General features: G+C 41.3%; 1 protein-coding gene across 1 annotated transcript in view; it reads right to left on the bottom strand.

Moving 5' to 3' along the window:
* ADAMTS3 (ADAM metallopeptidase with thrombospondin type 1 motif 3) overlaps positions 1-22,608 on the bottom strand; it is a 357,608-nt gene that overhangs the window by 43,484 nt on the left and 291,516 nt on the right. The window contains exon 16 of the mRNA XM_053703328.1: positions 8,124-8,204. Within this exon, the coding sequence (XP_053559303.1) occupies positions 8,124-8,204 (81 nt within the window). The remainder of the gene's footprint in view (positions 1-8,123; positions 8,205-22,608) is intronic.

Below are 22,608 nucleotides of genomic sequence, written 5' to 3'. Positions count from 1 at the left end.
GCAACGGAGGAACTGTTCCAGAGCTTGAGTAGACCGTTCCGCAGCCCCATTGGATTGAGGGTGATATGCCAAGGAGAAGGAAAGCTGGATCCCCATTTGACCACAAAAGGAACGCCAAAATCTGGAGACAAACTAGCTATCCTGGTCCAACACTATCTCCTTGGGTAACCCATGTAAACGGAAGACCTCCCGGGCAAAAATTGAAGCAATATCCTGAGCGGTAGGCAACTTCTTCAAGGGAATGCAATGTGACATTTTAGAAAAACGGTCGACCACGATAAGGATAACAGTATTGCCATTGGAAACAGGGAGCTCGACAATGAAGTCCATGGAAAGATGTGTCCAAGGACGCTCACCATTAGCAATAGGTTGAAGAAGACCCACAGGAAGACATCAAGGAGTCTTATTCTGTGCACAAACTGAGCAGGAGGCAACATACGCAGCAACATCAGAACGAAGACCTGACCACCAGAATTGTCGAGTGACAGACCAAATAATTTGGTTCTTGCCTGGGTGACCTGCGGCTTTAGGATAGTGGCAAGTGTGCAAAAGTTTAGTTTGAAGATTCTCAGGAACAAAACACTTACCACCAGGTTTCTCAGGAGGTGCATTGATTTGCGCAGCCAGGATCTCCTCCCCCAAGGGAGAAGTCAAATTAGTATGTATGGTAGCCAAAATATGGTCAGGAAGTATAACTGGAATAGGTACAGACTCCTCCTTGGCAGGTAGGAGACCACATAATTAAACCGAGACGAAAATAGCGCCCATCTGGCCTGTCGGGGTGACAAACGTTTTGCTTCAGATAGATAAGTTAAATTCTTGTGGTCAGTAAGAATGAGCACTGGCACGCTAGTACCCTCAAGTAGATGCCTCCATTCCTTTAGTGCCAAAATTATGGCCAGTAATTCCCTGTCGCCAATTTCATAATTGCACTCCGCTGGAGACAATTTCTTAAAGAAGAAACCAAACGGATGCAAGGAACCATCAGGCGTAGGACGTTGAGACAAGAGGGCACCTACTCCACTCTCAAACGCATCGGCCTCAAGAACGAAAGGCAGGACAGGGTTAGGATGAGCCAGAACTGGAGCGGCAGCAAAGGCAGTCTTAAGACTATCAAAGGCCTTAATGGCAGTAGGTGACCAATGGAGTGGATCATTCTCTTTACGGGTCATGTCTGTGATAGGTTTGACCAAGGAAGAAAAGTTTTTAATAAACTTTCTATAGTAATTGGTGAACCCCAAAAAACGTTGAATAGACCGAAGACCAACTGGGCAAGGCCACTGCAGAACTGCAGATAACTTGTCAGGATCCATGGAGAACCCTGCAACGGAGATAACATAACCTAGGAAGGTTACTTGAGTCTGATGGAACTCACATTTCTCGAGTTTACAAAACAGACCGTTCTCACGTAGTCTCTGAAGAACCCGTATAACATCAGAACGATGAGCTTCAATTGTGGGTGAGTGTATGAGGATGTTGTCTAAGTACACCACAACACACTGTTGCACCATATCTCTTAAGACATCATTAATAAATTCCTGGAAAACAGCAGGAGTATTACATAGGCCAAAGGGCATTACAAGATACTCATAATGCCCACTCCTGGTGTTAAATGCTGTTTTCCATTCGTGGCCCTCATTCGGGTCTTCTTCTGGACATTTCCTAACCTGACAGTAACGAGAAGAGAAATCCCACCTTAGCTCTTTCAGAGGGAAACGCCTGACGTAACATCTCAAAGTAAATGCCCACCTGGTTCAAAAAACCCTATGCACTGATTAGGATCGCCTCCATATCGCTGAGGTAGAGGTGCAGAACCGGACATGCTCCTGGTAGGACTAGGTGCAGCAGCGGAAACAGGAGCAGCCATAACTTGCGGGACACTTTGGTCCAAATGTACAATGTGAGTCAGGAGGGTTTGCAGGGCTATTGCAAATTGATCCAAGCGGTGATCCTGTTCATCCATCCTGGAAAATATGCCAGGTAAAGGTGGATTATTAGACAAAATATATAAAAAGAACAGAGGGGCGCCTCATGTGTAGTATCATCAAGATAAAGAATTAAATTCAACTCAATTACCGTAGATAGCTACTATATATTTTCAATAGAATAATACTGTGTACCCTCAATAGGATAATATTGCATTTAGCTATTATATAGCTGCAATCACTTTATGATTAGCCCTACTTGTGGCCAATCTTTTGTTACTAGCGCCCCCTACCTGTGACTAGAGCACATATTACGTTATTTAAAGGTGGATTTTTAGCACCATCAGGATTCATGGCCCTTGCGTAATGTCAGGGTGCAAGGAATCAGACTGAGACGAGAAGTGCAAAAATAATCACACCTTTATTAATAGCAAAAAATAATAAAAAGTCCATAAGTCAAATAACAAGCCAGGAATCAAAACCCGAGCTGGTAGTCAGACGAGCCGAGTCAGGAGCCAAAGCAAATAGTCAGACGAGCCGAGTCAGGAGCCAAAGCGAGTAGTCAGACGAGCCAGAATCAGGAACAAGGAGAACAACAGAGTCAGGAACAAGCCAGGGATCAGGAACCAGGAGGGACGTCAGACAGCCAGGTAAAACACAGGAGCTCTCACAAACAGGTCTGAGACAACGAAAGGGCAAAGCATACTGAACAGAGGCAATTTAAATAATAAGTGATGACATCACAATTCTGAGACTGCATCCTGTCTCACACGGATGATGTACACAAGTCTGGCCATAAAAAGAAGTGAAGGAAATGAGCAGCATCACATAGTATTCACCAGAGTCAGCAAGAGAGGTGAGTAAAATGGCTGCCAGCAGCACATAGGAAACAAAACAGGGAAAAAATCCTGACACTTACTACTACAGTACCACAATCCCCAAAAGGGAGAGGACAAGGGTAAGCCAAAGGGATACCCAAAAGGTACAGCAAAATCCATAAAGGAAAAAAAAACCTTCAAAGGAAGGCCAAGTCCACAGAGAAAAAAGAAAAACAGAGACCCGAATGTATCCCGAGAATAAGGGGAGACGACGCCCAACCCACAAGGAGAAACCAGCATCATCAAGGAGAAGAAACATCTCCAAAACATTGTGCAACAGCACCAAAAAAGACAGCTGAAGACAAAGTCCTCAAAACGTCAGAACTCAGAGACTGAGCAAAATTACAAGTAGCAAACTTGGAAATAAACATCCGAGTCCAGTAACACGCTGCCATCCGTAGGAAGACACAGAGAAAACACTATCCGTAAGGAAGAAGTGGCCGCACAAAATAGCAGACTGCCCAACCTCTAAGACAGAGATTTCCCAATCTCCAAGACAGAGGACTCTCTCCAGGCAATCCAGGCCGCCAAGCCTACTCACAGATCTCAAAGGGGGAGAGGCACAGAACCTCTAAAAAAAGAAGGTCCAATGTCACCCCCAAGACCTGAGGATGAACAACAGATCTCAGATCCTACACCTAGTCGGACCAGCCCAAGTACCGGCAGATCTGAAAGCAAGGGAACTGAAAGGAACCCCAAGACCGGCCCCCAAAAGGGCGGAAGAATGAACACAGCCACTTCAACCTAAAGAAAATTGAGCGTTAGACCCAAGGAGATCTAACAAGGCCATCCGTCTAAGTCTCAATGCGGAGCCAGCAGTTCCCCATATAGAAAGGAACAACTCAAAGAGCAGACCAATCTGCAAACCAGATAAACATCTGTTCCAACCTCCCGAACACAGGAGAGGCCCCTAAAAAGGGAACCTGTTATGATATGAATGACAATGTCAAAAGCAATTCGGTTCTAATAAACAAATACTGCTAAAGGTGTGTCAGATAAGGTAGTATATTTGCTAGTTAGGAAATAAATCTACCATAAATGAAATAATATTGCCTAGAGGTCTTAAGTCAGAAATATATGAGAAGTATATTTGACAGAGAGAGCTTAGGCACAGATCACAGTAACTTGACAATACTTGTTAATAGGGAAAAACTGCAGGAGCAGGGTGACTGCAGAAAGATGAATAAGGCTTAGGAAACAAACACTGTGAAAACGCAAATAAGTAAGCAAGCAGGCTGCTGCTAGGATTGACAAGTTATATCTCTGCAATGTAAGACTAAGGTAAGTGTAAATGTACTCACAAGCATAGAATAGTATACAACTGCTTACTGTTAGATGATCCGCGTGTAAACAGCTGTGTTCGAGGTAAGTTATCACGGAGCAACTTGATCAGATCTCCGGCGCCAGGGAGTGACATCAGAACTAGGAGCGGTAGTGTCTCCTGTGAAGCAAATAGCATAACTTCGATCTAAGGGAAATAAAGGTTAGTTACAAAGTAGCAATTGTAGAAAAGGCTGGGGAAAGTTCGACTCGTAAACACTTCAATAAACCAGCAAAGCTGCGGCAAGGAGCTTTATACAGCTGGTAGATGTTAATAACCAGTTAAGGTGGAATAACGTATTGAGGCTGAAGTCTCATTAAGGTGGTAGGGTCCATGACAGAACCACACCTCCGTACAGAGGACAACGAGCCCCCTGAAGAGGAGAGCGTTGATAAAGATCCACCCATAAGACAGGAAGTCGTAGGAAGAACCGAGAGGACACAAGGCCACGTCACTGACGAACACGGAAAAAAAAACTTAAAACACCATCATGCTAGCACACATACCAGACGCAAAAGTGACAGCTGAGCAACCGCAAACCTTCTGTTTGCTAGGCTGGAAAGCCCACCATCAGGTCACATTAGTTGGCTTTCCCAAGGGAACCATATCGTTCGGCACAAGACAAGCCCAAAGGAGCCCCGGCTCTCAGTAAATATGGCCAAGTTGTAAAACAGAACAGCCAGAACAAGGGCTAAGGGCTAAGCCCAAGTACCCCAGAAACTGGAACCCCCCAGCCAGTCCTAGGATCATAAGCGGGATTCACAAAGAGAAAATGCTGAGTATAACCCTCTACAACCGGAAGATCAGGACAAGAAGCCCGGGCCCCACAAATGTTTGGATTAAACAATCTTCCAGGAACATAAATCCCTCGTCTGATATAAAAAAACAGACCTCCCAGGGAAAAAATCCAGAATAACCAGGATAACAAGAGCAAGAAGCCCTTGCAAGTCCCGACCCAAAGGGAAGAGACCACCCCTTGAAGGAGCCCAACACTCCAAAGAGCCAGTGCCATAAAAGGACAATAGAGCTAACAGGTGTCCAAGCACTGTGCTTGGAAGTGCTGCTAATCCCCCTAAGGGACACAAGGCGGTGCTCATTTTATCAACCTCGAAAGGAGGACAGGCTGAGTGGACCTCGACCAGGGATCGAACTAGCAACCCTCGGTTTGCTACAGTACAGAGTAGCCACAGAGCATTTGTATGCTGAGCTAGCTGCCCAGCTAGCCAAAAGCTCCAGACACAAGAGGAACAGTGAGGACAAGTCACCCGAACAGAGCAACATCAAGTCTCCCCATCACCTCAGATTCAAAGTCAGAGGACAGTAAAACATGGGTTTGGATGCCACCTGGATGGCAATACCTGAACCATATGAGTGGAAAACCACTAGGACCTCTTCTATCCCAAGAAAGAAATGCAGAGCATTCCCAACACCAGGGAAGGACCCCTAACCAGAGCCCAAAAAGACCTCACTGTCTAATGTCCCGAAAATGAACAACCAACTCCCGAAGGGAATCCAAGTCCCCGAAAGCGACCCATCCACAAGGAGAAACGGACAATCCAAGACGTCTCAATGAAGAAGAGAACCACTAAAGGAACAAGTCCAAAAAGGACAATTTCCTGATGCAACACCACCCGACCGGCGGAAAAGAGGCGCTAAACCCTCTAATTTTCCCACCACGTGGGAAGGAATACTCTAGGTTCCGAGGGTATCGAAAGCAACAGAGAGTGGCGCAGCAAAATTCACTGACCCAGTCACCTGAAAAACGGCTATTTAGGACTGAAACAATCCTGAGAGGCGCACGGATCCGCAAGTCCTCTTGAGAATGCTTAGCTGAAACTTGTAAAACAAATAACAATAATGTTAAAGGGACAGTCAAGTAAAAAAAAAAACTTTCATGATTTAAATAGGTCATGTAATTCTAAACAACTTTCCAATTTACTTTTATTACCAATTTTGCTTTGTTCTCTTGGTATTCTTAGTTGAAAGCTAAATCTAGGAGGTATATATATGCTAATTTCTTAGACCTTGAAGGCCACCTCTAATCAGTTCATGTGTTTCATATAACATTGAGCTCAGGCACGTGAAGCTCCTAGGAGCAAGCACCGATTGGCTAAAAATGCAAGTCTGTCAAAAGAACTAAAATAAGGAGGCAGTTTGCAGAGCAATAGATACAAAGTAATCACAGAGGTAAAAAGTATATTATTATAACTGTGTTGGTTGCAAAATTGGGGAATGGGTAATAAAGGGATTATCTACCTTCTTAAACAACAAAAATTCTGGTGTTTACTGTCCCTTTAAGAGCACTCGGCACCCCAACCTGACCAGCAAGGTATAATAGGCACCATGAGTCTGAATAAGCCGCAAGACAGAAGATCTGAACTCAAGCAGGACCAGCCTGCAACCAGGGTCATAACTGCTAAGCTGGTTAAATCCGCCCTCAAAGAGGGAGGAAGAAAAACAGACAAACATGGGCAACAACTTCCGTAGAAGCAAACAGCGAGTATCGATCCCAGAGATTTTTAAGTTCCCGCAGGAAATATAGTATGAAAAAGAAAAGAAAATCCACCCTAACCGGATAAAATAAAACAACCGGCAACCCGAGGGTTAACGCCCAAGAAGAACAGAAAAATCCGCAGGACCAGCCTAAAAGAAACCCTGTTCTTCCAACAAAACCGGGAAGGGTCTCGATAACAAGACTTAAAGGAGATTACCTTAACAAGGTGAACCATTCGAAGAAGGAGACTGAGGAGTCCCATAACCGAGAAGAATAGGGTCCCCAAACAGCTCAAAAATGTGTCTTAGTAGAACACAAAGGCGAGCCAGCCTATAATGAAAGGCACAACACTCAGGAACAGTTACACCCTCAGGGAACTGCACATGCCCTCCAGTGGCCGAGAGACCTGGGGCAATCGGGCACGAACACAATCGCAAATAAGCATCTGGACTTTGTAGACGCGTAAGCGCCAAAAGTATGTAAAAGCGAAAACGTGCCACAACCTCGTTATGTTCCAAAAGCCACGAGCCCAGTTAACACTACACATAAGCAGATGGAATCACATAACAAACATGATTAAAAAAAACCCTGCTCAATAATCCACCTCAGGAGATATTAACCCTTGATTCCAAGATACTAAAGGAATCCCACTGAGACCCTGTATTTTTCATGTGAGTTTGCAGGAACAAATGAGTTACAGTGCAATCATGAAGAAGTAAAATGAAACTATCTTACCGGAATCTACGCCATGGAACAGGAACACGGCCCTTCAAGTGTGATGTATAGTAGCCTCCGCTGTGGACTTGAGAGAAGAAAGCAGGCAGCGAAGCGAAGTTCGACAACGACGATTGCTTGTGGAGTTGTTAAAATGAGTCGGGATGGTTTCGCAGAAAGACTCTTCCTGCATTTCCGGACTCTAACTTTTATCCAAGCCCTCACTGAGAGACTGACAGGATTACTTAAAACTCCCGTCCCATGTCAAAGAGTACTACCCTCCATAAGAGACGTAAACAAACTTCTGACACTTCTCTGCCAACCTCCTGGGACGAAAGGCAAAGAATGACTGGGAAATGAGGGAAGTGGGAGGAGTATTTAAGCCTTTGGCTGGGGTGTCTTTGCCTCCTTCTGGTAGCCAGGTTCTTATTTCCCAAAAGTAATGAATGCAGCTGTGGACTCTTTCCATTTATGAAGAAAATAAGAAAATTACAAAATAGTTATGGGAATCAGTATTAAAGTAACAGAAAGTCATATGGTTAAAAATGTATATAGATATATATGTAAACAGATAAAGCAGCCAAATGCAGAATTGTTTGGTTGCCATGTAAAATGTATAGGTTTGGTTATGCATTCTCAAATGCATAAACACAGAGAAAGGTTTTATTACATTTTACAGTTCTCTTATGCACAGTTTCCCCTCCGTGTTTTTTTTTTTTTTCTTTATATTTCAGTCTTGGTATTGTAAACTTTCCAGAAATAGGCCAATGTCCATGAGATAAAACACTTACCAAGAATATGAGGAGAAGCCTCGTCTTCTTGGATAAGCAAATGCCTAGCACCAGGGGGGATATCAAACATCTTTAGGTAACCTGTGCATGTTGTAACCATGGATAAAGTAGAAAGAAAAACAAGATAAAAGCTTTTGTTAGTACAGCTTTGTTTAATTGGAAAGCCCAAATTAGCTATAGAAAGAAAAATAATTAGTGAACTTTTTTGAGATACGTTGTTATCCATGGTCTTGTTTTTCCTAGAGGGAAGAAAATAACTTGTTACAAATTTGGCAACATTTTTAATTTTTCTGTAGAAATACAGAAAAATTCATAGGACAAAATGTTAATTTCTGATGCACTTTGACAGGCTGCAATTGATCTTCTAGCTTGAAAGTAGTTTAAAGAAAAAAAAAAAAAAAAAACTTTATTTGCAAATTGTTCATTTTCATCTTATTTCACATGTATCAAAAATTAACATTTTGTTTTTGGCTTGTTAGAAATATGACCCTGAGAGCTTCAATTTCAGAAATCAATAACCATCACAGATAACCTGCTATCTGTGATGTCACTTACCAACAATATTTTTAGACTTTCTTGATTCAGATAAAGAAATATTTCGAGCCCCCTTAGGGAGGGTGAATGCTCCTCTTGTTTTCCCTTAAATAGAGCACCATTAATTAGTGTACTGGCAACAAATCAGTTTTTCATTGACTATTTGCTATATCAATTATGTATATTATTGTTTGTTATTCATGGCACTAACTAGCCAAATATTATGAATTTTTCAAATAAGGCTCAGTTGAGTCAACCTCAGTGATTGAACTACTTAATAAACCTCAGCAGGGAAATCCTAAAAATGTGTCCCATTAGCAATACATAAGCAACATATTCTAGATTTACTAACACCCTCTCCAGAATCTCTAATTGATTTGTTATTCTATGCAACCTTTCACTAAAGTCCTGTTATCTATACTTTCTTTAGTAAACAGTGTTTAAACAATACTGTAAGTACTGAGAAACTGAGTGTGAGTGAATGTAGACCAGCAACTCAATGCACACAGAAACTCGCCTAAATACTTTTTTTTAAGAATATACTTATAATGGCCTTTACTTTTATTTTGATCAGTCTCAAATTAAATATGTCGATTCATCTTTTCCTTATTTTTAATTTGTGTGTAGAAATGTATTTGCGAATGAGGGTAAAACTGTATTGCATTTCTTCTATTGGTTTGAGTCATGCAAATTTTTGGAACTTATGCATATTTTTTTACACAATGCATTTTCCATAGCCAATCACAAACTTTTAAACAAATTTTAAACATTTAACATTAACTATTGTAAATCTGATGCATAGGGCCCCATGTACAAAGGAGCGAGCGGACAAGAAGTTGTCCGCTCGCCTTCGCTACATATGGGCAGAGGACGAACAGAATCTGCTGCCTGTATGTATCATTACACGACCAATCGTGTGAGAGAAGGGATTATCAATCACGAGAGCGAGCAAGTTCTCAGTGATTTTTCCTCGCCACCTCAAAGGTATCGTAGAGTGTAAGAAACAGCAGTCTAATGACCGATGCTTCTTACATTGCGGGAAGCAGGCTTGCATATGTGAAGGGCTCCGGAGCGGCTTTTGCTGCTTAGTACATGGAGCCCTTAGTATTTCTTAAGATCTATTATCTTAATTAAAATTGAGTAGACAGATTCAAATTGTATTTAATGTAATGTCCTTATATACTGTATAGGATTGCTTAAGGAAAAAAACTAATAAGGAATATCAAATGAAATATGAAGGAATCTCCTGTGCACTTTACATAAACTACACTGAAGCAAGTCAAATGTCTTGTAGACATACTGCAATTTATAAAAAAAAAATCATAATTTTCCGTTTACTCATAGGGCTTGATTTATCAAGTGTCGAGGGCCAGATTATGAGTGAAGTGCAAATTAACGCTTCTAGCATAGAAGTAAAGTTGAAAGTTCACGTATTCCACCATTGAAGTCACTCTTGCGCAAATCTAATTGCATATTCTCATTTGCGCTAACCTAACATGAAAATATGAATATTTCACATTCCAATGTTCTTCACATAGAAGAATATGTTCTATATATATATCTCATGTTTTTTGGTACAATATATATCTATACCTATATACAGTATATAGATGATTATATACATATATATATATATATATATATATATATATATATATATATATTTATATATATATACACACACAGTTGTGCTCATAAGTTTACATACCCTGGCAGAATTTATGATTTCAGAGAATATGAATGATAACACAAAAAGGGTGCATGTGTCAGATATAAACAGTCCAGAGCAAAGACAGCACTCACTGGATTTAAGTAAAAAATAACTTATTAATCATATATAACTTAGTTATTTTTTACTTAAATCCAGTGAGTGCTGTCTTTGCTCTGGACTATATATATATATATAACACTGCTGATTTGCATTCTCAATTCCTTGGATATCTTTTTATATCCCTTTCCTGTTTTATACAGTTCAACTACCTTTTTGCCACAGATCCTTTGACAATTCTTTTTCTTTCCCCATGGCTCAGAATCCAGAAACGTCAGTGCAGCACTGGATGAAAGATGCAAGATGTCAGGAGTCCAGAAACTCATTGACCTTTTATACACACATACTAATTACAAGCAAACAGATCACAGGTGAGGATGGTTACCTTTAATAGCCATTCAAACCCCTTTGTGTCAACTTGTGTGCATGTTATCAGGCCAAAATCACAAGGGTATGTAAACTTTTGATCAGGGTCATTTGGGTAGTTTCTGTTGTCATTATGATTTAAAAAGAGTAAACACAGTTGATTGATAATAAATGGCTTCAGCCAAACACTAACCATGAGTGAAAGAAACGTTTTTGTGTTATCATTCATGTTCTCTGAAAAATGGCCAACAAATCATAAAATCTGCCAGGGTATGTAAACTTATGAGCACAACTGTGTGTATATATATATATATATATATATATATATATATATATATATATATATATATATATATATATATATAGGATTATATATTTAGAACAAAGAAAATATTCTGCTATTTGCAGAACATTGGAATGGGAAATATTGAAATATTTACAGTAAATACATAGTTAAAACATTTATTAAAAATGAATTTTGCATAAATATGCTTTAACATGTTTTCTTCTATTTAACTTCAAAGCACTTGTATATATATATATATATATATATATATATACACACACACACATTTGTGCTCATAAGTTTATATAGTCCAGAGCAAAGACAGCACTCACTGGATTTAAGTAAAAAATAACTAAGTTATATATGATTAATAAGTTATTTTTTACTTAAATCCAGTGAGTGCTGTCTTTGCTCTGGACTGTTTATATCTGACACATGCACCCTGGTATATGCTTACCTCAACCTGGGGTTAAAGAGTGCTTATCCTTTACTTGAATTGTATATATATATATATATATATATATATACATATATATGTGTGTGTACATATGTATTTATGTGCTTATATCTGTATATATGTCTGTAAATACATATATACACATATAAATACATATGTAAACACATATATAAACATATCTATATACATACATATACATCTTTAGACATGTATATGTATTTATCTCTATGTTTAAAGCCCGTTTGTTTCACCTGAGATCTCATATCTTTGAAGCTTTATAACTTTTGTGTGCAATATTTTTTTTTATATAATTTTTATTAAATGGTGTTATAAGTGTAAGTGTACTTTGTAATGCATTTTGATGTGTTTTGTGACACTTTTTGTTATGTTTCGCAAAGCAGTTAACCAAAGCTCTGAGGACACGGTAATCATTCTAGCATAATTTGTGATTGCGTTCAAGCGATCACATTTACTTTCAACTTGTTATAAAGATTAGTCTGTCAAGTGCAAAACACTTTATCCCTCGGCCGCCAATGTTTGCGCTCTACTCGTAATCTGGCCCAAATTGTATTAAAGGGATACTAAATCCAACTTTTTTTTAATCAACTTTCAAATTTACTCCTATTATCAATTTTTCTTCGTTCTCTTAGAATCTTTATTTGAAAAAGCAGGAATGGAAGCTTAGGAGCCAGTCTATTTTAGGTTCAGCACCTGGGCAGCGCTTGCTGATTGGTGTCTAAATGTAGCCATCCAATCAGCCAGCACTATCCAGGGTGCTGAACTAAAAATGGTCTGGCTTCTAAGCTTTCAATCCTGCTTTTCAAATAAAGATATCAAGAGAAAGAAGACAAATTGATAATAGGAGTAAATTAAAAGTTTCTAAAACAAATTGTATGCTCTATACAAATCGTAAAAGCAAAAAAAAAAATGAAATTTATGCTTACCTGATAAATTTATTTATTTCTTGACAGGGTGAGTCCACGGATCATCTAATTACTATTGGGAATATCACTCCTGTCCAGCAGGAGGCAGCAAAGAGCACCACAGCAAAGCTGTTAAATATCACCTCCCTTCCCTCCAACCCCAGTCATTCACCCGAAGCAAAAGGAGAGAAAGGAAGCAACAAGGTGCAGAGGTGCCTGAGGTTTATAACATAACAAAAAGACCTGTCTTAAAAAACAGGGCGGGCCGTGGACTCACCGTGTCAATAAATAAATAAATTTATCAGGTAAGCATAAATTTTGTTTTCTTTCTAATGACACGGTGAGTCCACGGATCATCTAATTACTATTGGGAATCAATACCCAAGCTAGAGGACACAGATGATAAGGGAGGGACAAGACAGTGAACCTAAACAGAAGGCACCACTGCTTGAAGAACCTTTCTCCCAAAAGAAGCCTCAGCCGAGGCAAAAGTATCAAATTTATAGAATTTTTGAAAAAGTGTGAAGAGAGGACCAAGTTGCAGCCTTGCAAATCTGTTCCACAGAAGCTTCATTTTTGAATGCCCAGGAAGAGGAAACAGCCCTCGTAGAATGAGCCGTAACTCTCTAAGGAGGCTGCTGTCCATCAGTTTCATAGGCCAAGCGAATGATACTCTTCAGCCACAAAGAAAGAGAAGTAGCCGTAGCTTTCTGCCCCTTATGTTTCCCAGAGAAAACCACAAACAGAGCAGAAGACTGGTGAAAATCCTTAGTCGTCTGTAAATAGAATTTCAATGCCCGCACCCCGTCTAGGTTGTGTAGACGTTCCTTATGAGAAGAAGGGTTAGGAAATAAAGAAGGAACAACAATCTCCTGATTAATGCTCCAATCTGAAACCACTTTAGGAAGAAACCCTAACTTAGTACGCAAAACTATCTTATCCGAATGAAAAATAAGCTAAGGAGACTCATACTGTAATGCCGAGAGCTCTGAAACTCTACGAGCAGAAAAAGCAACAAGAAACAAAACCTTCCAAGATAACAGTTTAATATCTAAGGAATGCATAGGCTCAAACGGAGCCTGCTGAAAAACTTTAAGAACAAGGTTAAGACTCCAGGGAGGAGTAACCGGTTTAAACACAGGCCTGATTCTGACCAAGACCTGACAGAACAATTGCACGTCTGGTACATCCACCAGACATTTATGTAACAAAATAGACAAGGCAGATATTTGACCCTTTAAAGAACTTGCCGATAAACCCTTCTCCAAACCTTCTTGGAGAAAAGACAAAATTCTAGGAATCTGAACTCTACTCCAAGAGTAGCCTCTGGATTCACACCAATGCAGATATTTACGCCATATCTTATAGTAAATCTTCCTGGTTACAGGCTTATGAGCCAGAATCATGGTCTCAATGACCGACTCAGAAAACCCACGCTTAGATAAAATTAAGTGTTCAATCTCCAAGCAGTCAGCTTCAGACAAACTAGGTTTGGGTGAAGGAAGGGCCCTTGAAGTAGAAGGTCCTTCCTCAGTGGAAGTCTCCAAGGAGGGAGAGATGACATCTCCACTAGATCTGCATACCAGATCCTGCAGGGTCACGCCGGTGCAATGAGGATCACCGACACCCTCTCCTGTTTGATTCGAGCAATGACCCGAGGAAGGAGAGCGAACGGAGGAAATAGGTATGCGAGACTGAAATTCCAAGGGACCGCCAGAGCATCTATCAGTACAGCCTGAGGATCCCTTGACCTCGACCCGTACCTCGGGAGCTTGGCATTCTGACGAGATTCCTTGAGATCCAGCTCCGGCTGTCCCCATTTGAGAATCAAGCTGGAAAACACTTCCGGATGGAGTTCCCACTCTCCCGGGTGAAAGGTCTGTCTGTTCGGAAAATCCGCTTCCCAATTGTCCACTCCTGGAATGTGGATTGCAGATAGACAGCAGTCTTGGGTCTCCGCCCACTGAATAATCTTGGCTACCTCTGTCATGGCCAAGGAACTCCAAGTTCCACCCTGATGGTTGATGTAAGCCACTGAAGATTTGTTGTCCGACTGGAACCTGATAAACCGGGCCGAAGCTAACTGAGGCCAGGCCAGAAGAGCATTGAAGATTGCTCTCAGCTCTAGAATGTTTATGGGTAGAACAGACTCCTTCCGAGTCCATGTCCCCTGGGCCTTTAGAGAGCCCCAGACTGCTCCCCATCTCAGCAGGCTGGCATCCATTGTCACAACCCAGGTGGGTCTGCGGAAGCAGGTTCCCTGGAAAAGATGATCCTGAGACAACCACCAAAGAAGAGAATCTATTGTCTCCTGATCCAGATGTAATCCAGATGTAATCGCTGAGACAGATCCGCATAATCCCCATTCCACTGCCTGAGCATGCATAACTGCAGAGGTCTGAGGTGGAAATGGGCAAATGGAATGATGTCCATGGCAGCTACCATCAGACCGATCACATCCATACATTGAGCCACTGATGGCCAAGGAAAGGACTGAAGTGCCAGACAAGAATAACAAATCTTTGATTTCCTGACCTCTGTCAGAAATATTTTCATTGATAGGGAATCTATTATGGTTCCCAAGAACACTAAAACCAGCAAAGAGAGAGTGGGTGGATTCCACACTAAAAATGAATGAATGAGTAAGTAAAGTCCTGGCTCTCGGACTATGGGTATATGTATACCCTATAGTGCGCACTGGAGAGAGGGGTTGCTTCCCTTACAGTGGATAGGATATGATATTAATAGGGACCGACCATACATATGTAATATCCCATTTCTCAGAAAGGTAAACAGTAGTAACTCTTGACAGCAAAAAAGGTGTCTCACCACCTAGCAAGAGTCCGCATAAACTTACTACAAATTCCGGACACTCCGTACCTCTGTCTTATAGAAATCCACAGGACCAGGCTGTGTAGCAGCGGTGACTTCGATCGGCTCCTAAACCAGGTCGGGAGGCGTGTTGTCTACACGCTAACGTCTGTACGTCACGGATCGATATCTCATGCTGCTCCGATCAGAGGGCCAATCCAGGTGGCAAGGGGTGTGTCACTTGTATGCAGTAAGGATGACGGCTTGATTCGCTGTAATGTGATGTCACAAGGTATCCTTCCCGAACAGATGAATTGCTGTAGGTTATAATGGTCAAGGACTTATAATCCAATTGTCACAGGTGAAGCAAATCCAAGTGCCATATATAGCGTATAGCGATTTGTAGGGAACTACCAACATTCCTCTCAATCCAGGAGCCTATTCATCACAGTGGAGAAGGGACTTGGCAGGGAGCCGTACCGCTAATATCAGGCTATAGAAAACCATACCATAATGAGGAAGCAAAAGCGGACGGCTGAAATTCAGTAAAATAAAAGTCCTTTATTTGAAGAAATCTTTAAAAACAAGTGGTCAAAAAGCAGAAAGTGCATGTTCAGAGCGCACACATAAGCACCAAGGGATAGGCTTGCTTACGCGTTTCGGCTGTAAGCCGTAATCATAGCATAGGTGAGCCTACTCCAGGTGCAATTTATACACATATTAATTACAGTGACGTCAGTAAAACCAAAGGGAGTTTAAAACAAAGTCACTCCTCTTAAAGTGCTAACTAAATTTAGAAGTGCTTGTTACTGGCCACAGTCCTGTACAAGATATATACTACTACATGTCAATAATATAAATCAGGTTTAAAGAATAGTACAAGGGCAGACCATAGCAAATAGGGGTATATACATATACATAGTACATACGTGATGATAAAGAATCGTGAGCCGCTAAGTTATACTACTACATGTGTTCCCATGGATATCTTAATATCCTACATGTATTCCAATGGATCAAACATCATGATACCTTAATAACGAAAAGTGTATGCTCATATATAAAACACCAAATGTAGTTAGTAATGTAGTATTATAGTTAAATGGAATATCAATGTACATGTATGTATGCTCATACATACAACACCAAATGTTGTTAGTAATGTGGTATTATAGTTAAATGGAATATCAATGTACATGTATGTATGAGCATATTACAGTGTAAACACAGACATCATGGCACATGTTAATATTCGTGGTAATATCAATCTTATGTTGTGATTTTAGGGTTTAAGGTGCTGTGGGTCCCCTCATCTTGGACAGTGTAAACCCTACTCCCAATAATTGATAAGATCAAATTCGGAGTTAAGTCCATAGGGGACTCTAGTCCCTAATTTGAAGATCCACAGCATCTCCCTTTTCCCCAACATCACATCCCTATCTCCTCCTCTCTTGGGGTATGGGATCATGTCAATGGGTTGCCAGGAGAAGCAGGTAAGGTCTTGATTGTGTACTACTGCAAAATGGTTCACCAAAGGGGTAGTAGCCTTGCCAACACGTATAGTGGAAAGATGTTCCCTCATTCGTGATCTAACATCCCTGGTTGTGAGTCCTACATATTGCTTACCGCATCGAGTGCAAGTGATGCAGTACACAATATATGTAGATGTACAATTAAGACAGAAATTGATGTCATATACCTTCCCTGTAACAGAGGACCTAAAGGTATCCGATATAGTCAAATAGTCACATGCACCACATCTGGAGCTGCCACATCTGTAGGAGCCTTTGCTTGTGAGCCATGAGCTAGCCTGGGATGGTGATTTCTTAAGGACTGTGGGTGACAATATATTGCCTAATGTGCGGTTCCTCCGATAGGAGCATCTCACACCTTCCTGTACACATCCTAATAATCTCTCATCTGCTATAAGCATTTTAAAATGATGTTTCACAATTTTACATACATCTGCATACTGTGAACTGTAATCAGTTACAAAAGTGACACCTTTGTGTGTCTCTACAGTTTTGGATCTATTTTGTAATAGGTCCGATCTATGTATTTTGGAAACATCATTAAAGGCCCTGTTCACAGTTTTACGTTGGTAACCTCTCTGCAAGAGGCGCTTGTGAACTTCCTTCATTTGAGCTCGGCCCTCCAAATCATCAGTGCAGTTTCTTTTTGCCCTGATGAGCTGACCTTTGGCAATAGCGTATGGAACATGTTTGGGGTGGCAACTACTTGCATGTAACAAGGAGTTGCCGGAGATTGGTTTCCTATACAGGCTAGAGTAGATTCTACCTTCCCTGCTACCCCTTAGGGTTATGTCCAGGAAATTAATCTTGACCTTTTGGATCTCGTACGTGAATTTTAGGCCTATCGTGTTGGAGTTAATGTTTAGTATAAAATCTGTCATAGCAGTCTCACTTCCACTCCAGATAAAGATCAAATCGTCGATAAAGCGACGAAAGAATATAATCTGGGACTTGTGGACATTTCTATCTCCAAAGACGTGGGACAGCTCCCACCAACCCATAAACAGGTTGGCATAGGAGGGGGCAAACTTAGCCCCCATAGCTGTCCCACGCCTCTGGAGATAGAACGTGCCCTCAAATTCAAAGAAATTATGGGTCAAAAGGAAGCGGGTAACCCTCAACACAAAGGTCTGAAAATCTTGAGAGAGGTCAGACCATTCCTGTAGGAAAAATGCAATAGCCTCTACTCCTCTATCATGAGGGATAGAGGAGTATAGGGCTGTGACATCAATAGTCACCCAACTATACAAGTCACTGTCCCACTTTACATCATCAACCAAATTGATCAAGTGTTTAGTGTCTCTCAAGAAGCTAGGCAAAGCTTCAACAAAGGGATTGAGTACCATATCCAACCACTGGGAAAGGTGCTCAAAAAGAGACCCAATCCCGCTGACTATAGGGCGGCCCTGGACATTATCAAGGGACTTGTGGACCTTCGGGAGGTGGTGGAACACCGGAATCACCGGGCACTCCACAAAAATGTATGCTGCTGTTTCCTGATCTAAGAAACCTTGTTCCACCCCATCATCCAGAAGGTCCTTCAACTCCCTTTGAAAACGTTTAGTGGGATTACTAGAGAGTGTCATATAAGAATCAGCATCATTTAGTTGTCTTAGAGCTTCATTCATATAATCCATCTTATTTAATATCACCACTGAGCCACCCTTGTCAGCATTACGCACTACAATATCTCTATTGTTAGACAGTTGTTCGAGTGCTGTTTTTTCCACTATACTTAAATTTTGTTCATTTCTTTTCCTAGACCTGGCTAGAGCTGTTAGATCTCTTTCAACCCTTCCAAAGAAGCCCTCCAAGATACCACCCCTACTATGTATGGGGTAAAACTTAGAGGGCCTCTTTAGCCCCTTTATACGGGTAACACCTTCTTGATCATTTGACCTAGTGCTCTCTTTCATTAGGCTGTTGAGAGAAATAAGATCACATGATTCCATAAATGGAAGATCAGTGTTAAGATCAGTGTTAACCCATTTCTTAGGGGTGGGGTTCTCTAGTGTGGTAGTGTTAGTGTCTGAAAAATGACCTTTCAAAGTAATGTTTCGGATAAGCCGGTTTACATCTATGATAGTTTTGAATAAATTGAAATCAGTTGTAGGAACAAATCCCAATCCGAGTCCAAGTACCCGTAATTGGGCTTCAGACAACTCATAGTCTGAAAGATTAATGACACAACTCATTTGTATTTTGTTTGTCTGTTGTCCCTTAGTTTGTACCCCTGCCTCCCCGGTCTTGTCTTCCCTCCTCTGTCCGGGTTGGTCTGGGGCAAGGAACACTACCCTTGTAGTTGGAATTAAGGAACTCTTTTCCAAATTCACCTTCCATCCGTGAGAGGACAGGAAGGAGAACAACATCTCCGTGTGGGAGTTTGTTTGTTGAAAGGATGGCGCCTGAACCAGAATGTCGCACCGCCAACAGGGATACAAGAACCTTTGAAAAAATTCTGGGAGCTGTGGCAACGCCGAATGGAAGAGCCAAGTGTTTGTCTAGAAATGCAAACCTCAGAAACTTGTGATGATCCCTGTGGATGGGAACATGCAGGTACGCGTCCTTTAAATCTACCGTTGTCATAAATTGACCCTCTTGAACCAAGGGAAGTATGGAACAAATAGTTTCCATCTTGAAGGACGGTACTCTGAGGAATTTGTTTAGACTTTTGAGATCTAAAATTAGTCTGACTTTTTTGGGAACCACAAACAGATTGGAGTAAAACCCCAGACCCTGTTTCTGCATTGGAACAGGAACTATCACTCCCAGGTCAGAAAGATCCCGAACAGTGTAAGAACGCCTCTCTTTATCTGGTTTGCAGATTATCTTGAGAGCAGAAACCTGACCCTGGGAGGAAAGCTCTTGAACTCTAGTTTGTATCTCTGAGACACGATGTCTATCGCCCAGGGATCCTGAAATCCCCAACCCAAGCCTGAGCGAAGAAGGAAAGTCTGCCCCCCACAAGATCCGATCCCGGATCGGGGGCAGACCCTTCATGCTGACTTTGAGTCATTAGTGGGCTTCTTGATTGCTTTCCCTTGTTCCAAGACAAGGTTGGTTGGGTCTCCAGGATGAGCAAGGCTTACCCTTGAAGTTTCAAAAGGAATGAAAATTACTCTGACGTCCCTTCTGCTTATTCCTCTTATCCTGAGGGAGGAAATTACCCTTTCCTCCCGTAATGTCAGAAATAATTTCAGCCAATCCCGGCCCAAACAAGGTCTTACCCTTGTAAGGAATCGCCAAAAGCTTAGACTTAGACGACACATCCGCAGACCAGGATTTCAACCATAAGGCTCTGCGGGCCAGTACGGCAAACTCAGAAATTTTTGCTCCCAGCTTGATAACCGGTAGGGAAGCATCCGTAATAAAAGAATTGGCCAACTTAAGTGCCTTGATCATATCCTGGATCTCTTCAAGGGGAGTGTCTGTCTGAATAGAATCAGACAATTCAAACAGAATGCCGCCGCACTAGTGACGGTAGCAATACACACCGCAGGTTGCCATTGTAAACCCTAGTGTACATACATCTTTTTGAGCAACCCCTCCAACTTCTTATCCATAGGAACTTTAAAGGAACAGCTATCCTCTATGGGAATAGTGGTTCTCTTAGCTAAGGTGGAAATTGCCCCTTCCACCTTGGGAACCGTCTGCCAAGACTCCTTGATAGAGTCAGCAATAGGAAACATCTTCTTAAAAATAGGGGATGGAGAAAAAGGGATCCCCAGTCTCTCCCATTCCCTAGCAATAATCTCTGTAGCCCGATCTGGTACAGGAAACACCTCCACCATGGAAGGTACATCAAAATATTTGTTAAGTTTACTAGGACTTCTTAGGATTGACTACGACAGTAGTGTCAGAGTCGTCCAATGTAGATAAAACCTCCTTAAGTAACAAACGGTGGTGTTCCAGCTTAAACCTGAAGGATACAACTTCAGCATCAGAAGAAGGAATTACACTGTCTGAGATTTCACCCTCAGATGCTACCAAAGTATCCTCCTCCTTAGATTTCTGGGAGGGAACATTTGGAATAGCCACAACTGTGTTAGAAACCTTACTCACTGATTCTTTACATTTCCTCTTGCGCTTTCCCTGCAGCATGGGAAAAGCAGACAACGCATCAGATACTGCAGAAGACATGAGGGAAACAATGTCTTGCAAAGTCACTCCAAGCAGAGTTTGAGAGGAAGCGCAGGGCACTGTATGTGTGGACGATAGCATTTGTGACACGTGAGGAGAAAGCTGCGGCATATCTTGAACATTGTCAGAAGACTCCTGGACAGCAGCCGCCTTAGACAATGTTGGCTCAGAAAAAAGTCTATCCCTGTAATTTAAAGTTCTCTCAATACATGAGGAGCAGAAAGGGATAGGTGGTTCCACATTAGTATCAAAACATAAAGAACAAGAAACATTTTGTATGACCTCTTGGCCTATCTTTACTCACAATTGACCAAATTAGAATAAATAAAACTGATAATTTAGGTTGAAAATAACACACCAAAAAAAACGTTACTGTCTCTTTAAACGTTAAAAAAAAAATTGCTTGAAAAAAATAAATAGACTGTCACAAATACTCCGGACAACCTCTACACCTCAGCCTAGCTTTGCTGAGGTATCTACCTTTCTTGCTGCTACCGGAATGAATACTCTTAGCAATAATCTCTGTAGCCTGTTAGCAGAAGTCCGGACTCAACCTAGGTAATGTATTTGTCAGATCTGAGGCTGCTCTCCCGCTTCACCGTAGCACAGCATACAAGACTGTAATACCGCTGTTCCGGAACACCGGAAGTGAAGGAGAAAAGGTGCACAACAGAAACCACACATTAAGCCACAATCTCCTCGTCCCCAGTGCCTGCCATTACTGACATATATAACATAATCCCCTAATTCCATAGGAGAATGTCAAATGTGTCCCATAATAAAATAAAAGTTCTAAAGTTTTTCCTGTATATGTCCCAGAAAAAATAAATTCAGCACTTACCTTTAGAAATCTGCCAGGGAGCAAGGCAGCTCACTAGGTTTGAAAGGCCTGTTCCCTCACATGGACCTGTGGAAGAAAAACAAAGACTGAGTAATCTTACTAAGGCTTTCAAAGTTAGGGCAGAATTAAATACATGGGAGGCGCAGTGAGGATTGTACCCCACAAGTTCCCATTGCTTAAAAGCCACCACTGCTCTACTGAAGAGACTGATATGGACTACAGCTACACCCCAGGACAAAGCAGAACAAGCTTGCACTGCTGAAAAATAATAAAATCTTGCTTGAAGAATCTTCTTTCAAACACCTAAACTTTACCACTTCCTTGCTCTTAACATAGGCAAAGGGAATGACTGGGGTTGGAGGGAAGGGAGGTGATATTTAACAGCTTTGCTGTGGTGCTCTTTGCCGCCTCCTGCTGGGCAGGAGTGATATTCCCAATAGTAATTAGATGATCCATGGACTAACCATGTCATTAGAAAGAAAGTGGGTTTAGTATCCCTTTAAAGGAACATGAAACCCAAAATGTTTCTTTCATGATTCAGCTAGAGCATATAATTTTAAGCAACTTTCCAATTTACTTATTTTATGTTATTTGCTTAGTAATCTTGGTATCCTCAGGAGCTGAGAACTAATTGTTAATTGGTGGTTGAACAAATATTCCTCTTGCCATTGGCTTACCAGTGTGTTCAGCTTACTCCCAGTAGTGCATTGCTGCTTCTTAAATAAAGGAAACCAAGAGAATGAAGCAAAATTGATAAAAAAAAGTAAATTGGAAAGTTGTTTAAAAATGCATACTTTAGCTGAATCATAAAATAAAAAAATTGGGTT

This window comes from Bombina bombina, chromosome 2 (assembly GCF_027579735.1).
Source record: "Bombina bombina isolate aBomBom1 chromosome 2, aBomBom1.pri, whole genome shotgun sequence".
NCBI lineage: Eukaryota > Metazoa > Chordata > Amphibia > Anura > Bombinatoridae > Bombina > Bombina bombina.
Note: the sequence above shows the minus strand (reverse complement) of the source record. Positions and strands in the feature narration are given on the sequence as shown.